At 39.4% G+C, this 4,287-nt stretch overlaps 1 protein-coding gene across 1 annotated transcript; it reads left to right on the forward strand.

Moving 5' to 3' along the window:
- The first annotated feature begins 1,360 nt into the window (after window positions 1–1,360).
- On the forward strand, window positions 1,361–2,299 carry Olfr641 (olfactory receptor 641). Its single transcript, NM_147072.1, has one exon. The coding sequence runs from the start codon at window positions 1,361–1,363 to the stop codon at window positions 2,297–2,299; it is 939 nt and encodes a 312-aa protein (NP_667283.1).
- Window positions 2,300–4,287: the final 1,988 nt, after the last annotated feature.

Below are 4,287 nucleotides of genomic sequence, written 5' to 3' on the forward strand. Positions count from 1 at the left end.
GTGAGCAAGAAAGTGGGAATAGTTGTTTTATTGTAGATGTATGGGAGTCAGGCTCAGTCTAATATGGAAAGACATGAATGTTGTCTTTTGAACAACAGATATTTGGGGAGTGTTTAAAACTATATGAAGGTGTAGAAGTTTCTTTTGGCACAATGGCATCCTATACTCTGAAAATTAGTATATCTGTTAGATATTTAGAATTTATAATTTTTCTAAAAATAAAACCTACTTTAAGTTTCTGTACAAATATATAGAATATTCTCTTACTTTTTGTTATTGCTCTGTTTTTCTCTACATCATATCAAATTATATTAATTATATTTAAATTTCTGCATATTTAATAAGTCTTATATAAATAAAAAGTTAATATTTGCCTTCCAAGGTATGGTGGTTTAAATATGCTTGGCCCAAAGTGTGGCAATATTTGGAAGTGTGGCTTTGTTGGATTAGGTGTGGCCTTTTTGAAGGAAGTGTGTCACTATGGTTGGCAGGCTGTGAAGCTCCACCCAAGTCAGAAGAGTCAGTCTTCTCCTGACACAAGGTGTGTACTATTTTGATTTAAAAACAAAACATTTTTTTTAATTCTGTGCCAGTGAAAACTAATGCTCAACTACCTCAATCTCTTATTGTTCCTTCCCATTACCTCCCAAGTATTCAACATGATAAATGCTAACTCGGAGGTCTAGAGAGTTGGCTCAGCCATTAAGAGCACTTGCTGCTTTTGTAAGGACCTTACTTTGTTTCCCAGCACCTACATGGCAGCTCACAACCATCTGTTAGTCTTTCCATGGTATGCAAACAAATGCAAGCAAACACACACATACAAATAAAATACATAAACCTCTAAAATTGTAAAATCAATCAATCAATCAATCAATCAATCACTTTGGGGAATTGTCTACATAATCAACAAAATATCTGAATTAAACTGTTTTCAAGGACATGTTTAAGCACTTCCAAGAGTTACTGGTGATTCCAACAACTGCTTCCCTTCTGCAACAATGAACCTTTTGAATATTTACATATTTCTCCTGAATGATACTTATAAAATTTATGAAAAATGTAAATAACATGGTAGAAACATGTCTCATGGTTAACTGTTATTTCTGAAGTATTATACAATATCATTCTACATCATGAAACAGGGAAATGCTATCCTAGTTTGTAGCTGATGATCATAAAATAGTGTGCCAGCACTAGTCCCAAACCAATAGTTTCATGAGTGCACCAGCTTTTAATTGTAAACACTGCCTCACTGTATCTGATAATTCTGAGTTTCTTGTCCTCCAGTAAGCACAGATCTTGAAATTCTCCAAGCAAGAAGATCTGACCCTGGGACACATCCTGGGTTCCCCCTGTGATGGCGCTGTTCAATGTCACTCACCCTGCCTCCTTTCTCCTGACTGGTATCCCTGGTCTGGAGAGCCTCCACCCCTGGCTGGCAGGACCCCTTTGTGTGATGTATGCCGTGGCCCTCGGGGCAAATACTGTGATTCTGCAGGCTGTGAGAGTGGAGCCCATCCTCCATGCTCCCATGTACTATTTCCTGTCCATGTTGTCTTTCAGTGATGTGGCCATGTCAATGGCCACACTGCCCACCGTGCTGAGAACCTTCTGCTTTGATGCCCGCAGCATTGCTTTTGACGCCTGTCTAGTCCAGATGTTCCTCATTCATTCTTTCTCGATGATGGAGTCAGGGATTCTGCTGGCTATGAGTTTTGACCGCTATGTGGCCATATGCAATCCCTTGCATTATGCCACTGTCCTCACCAATGAATTCATTGCTGGGATGGGCTTAGCTGTGACTGCTCGAAGCTTCATCACCCTTTTCCCTCTGCCCTTCCTCATCAAAAGGCTACCTATCTGCAAATCCAATGTTCTTTCCCACTCCTACTGCCTGCACCCAGACATGATGAAGCTTGCCTGTGCTGACATCACCATCAACAGTATTTATGGACTCTTTGTTCTTGTGTCTACCTTTGGCATGGACCTGCTTTTTATTTTCCTCTCCTATGTGCTCATTCTGCGTTCTGTTATGGCCATTGCTTCTCATGAGGAACGCCTTAAAGCTCTCAACACATGTGTATCACATATCTTGGCTGTGCTTGCATTTTATGTGCCAATGATAGGGGTCTCTACAGTTCACCGTTTTGGGAAGCATGCCCCACGATACATACATGTCCTCATGTCCAATGTCTACCTCTTTGTGCCTCCTGTTCTCAACCCTCTCATTTACAGTGCCAAGACAAAGGAGATCCGCCGTGCCATATTCCGCATGTTTCGCCGTATCAAACTGTGACTTCCACATTTTTTTATAGGTTCTGATGATTATACTGCCTATGGGTTCTCATAATGATATCATTATGATTAGTTTTCAGCATTAGCATTATCAATATCATAAGTATACAATGGATATGTAATTAGATGGCAAGCTATGAGACCAGAAAAATGAAGGCACAAAACTTATAAAATAAGGGGATATAAACCAATAAGGCATTCAGGTAACCTCTACATCATCTGCAGAAAGGTAAATGTTAGAGACAAATGAGTAGATATGAAATGTTTTACAGTTAACAAGCTAGGAATTGTTTTTGTAAAGTAATTTTTCCTGTGACAATTAATTTTACTGAGTCATCAAATGTGCCATGTTATATTCTAAAATCTTTATATGCATTGACTGACTTAATGTTTATATTAATCACATGACACACAGAATGAATTGCACAACATTATATAGACATTTGAGATTAAATTCATGTCTGTTTTCTGTCCTAATGCAGAATGTGTATGAGTACTGTTTCATTATCTGTATGAAGACCATTTTATTGTCTAATCTGCACTGCCTAAAGTCACCACTGTTGTTTGGTTTTCTTCTACACTACTGCTCTAAGTGATCACAGATTGCTTTGACTTCAAGGATTAACTCTGATATACTTTCAGAACTCACTTGAATAAACAAGGATGATCTCAGAAAACTGGCAGCTGCTGACACTAACTTAATACATCTTTTCTGTCTACAGCATTTATCTTTTTCCAAGAAGGAGAGGACTCCGATGTCTAAATGTCATAGACATCTAAATCACAGACCTTTCTTTAAGATGGGCGATGGGCCAGAGGTCTGGTTTCTCTTTTCTTTCTCCTCTGGATACCAATTCCATGCTAAAAGATATCAGAAATTATGTTCTATGAGTGTTAGTTAGCTTAAAAAAATCCTGCAATATACCACATAACACATTCATGATTTACAATTAGACAATTAAATGTAATTCTTTCGGTTCTTCTTTTACAATGATTTTTTTCTTATGTGTCATTTCTTTGATGAGAGAGTGCTAACATACACTGGGAAATTCCTTAACCTAATGTTGATGAGCTCAGACTAAGTTTTTGCTTATTTCTAGCTGAAATTTTTAAGTGGGGATGACTATGGAATGTGTCTTGTCAGAAAACTGAGCTAGAGACTCAAAGCAGCAGAGGCCACCATTGATACAACATTTTCCTTTTTTGTTTGTTTGTTTATTTGTTTGTTTGTTTTGTTTTTGTTTTTGCTAGACAGGGTTTCTCTGTATAGCCCTGGCTGTCCTGGAACTCACTGTGTAGACCAGGCTGGCCTCCAACTCAGAAACTGGCCTGCCTCTGCCTCCCAAGTGCTGAGATTAAAGGCATGCACCACCAAGCCCGGCTTCATTTACATTTCAAATGTTACCCCTATACCCTCCCCCAGCCCTTCTCCCCTACCCACCCACTCCCACTTCTTGGCCCTGGCCTTCCCCTGTACTGGGGCATATAAAGTTTGCAAGACCTAAGGGCCTCTCTTCCCAATGATGGCTGAATAGGGCATCTTCTGATACATATGCAGCTAGAGACATGAGCTCTGGGGGTACTGGTTAGTTCATGTTGTTCCACCTTTAGGGTTGCAGACCCCTTCAGCTCCTTGGGTATTTCTCTAGCTCCTCCATTGAGGGCCCTGTGTTCCATCGAATAGATTACTGTGAGCATCCACTTCTGTATTTGCAAGGCACTGGTATAGCCTCACAAGATACAGCTATATCAGGGTCTTTTCCACAAAATCTTGTTGGCATACACAATAGTGTCTGTGTTTGGTGGCTGATTGTGGGATGGATCCCAGGTGGAGCAGTGGGAAGGAACCTTTTGTGAATGTTGATAGTTTTAGTATTTGTGAGTCAGATCTCAAAATACACCCATGAGGTCAATAGGAAATACATATATTTACTGGCCTACTAAGTTTTTTAGAGAATGGTCAAAAAATATATCGAAATTATTGCAAAG

Source organism: Mus musculus, chromosome 7, assembly GCF_000001635.26.
Source record: "Mus musculus strain C57BL/6J chromosome 7, GRCm38.p6 C57BL/6J".
In the NCBI taxonomy this organism is placed as follows: domain Eukaryota; kingdom Metazoa; phylum Chordata; class Mammalia; order Rodentia; family Muridae; genus Mus; species Mus musculus.

Bases quoted from the DNA above. Each gene is read 5' to 3' on its own strand.
- Olfr641 (NM_147072.1), top strand. From the start codon at position 1,361: ATGGCGCTGTTCAATGTCACTCACCCTGCCTCCTTTCTCCTGACTGGT.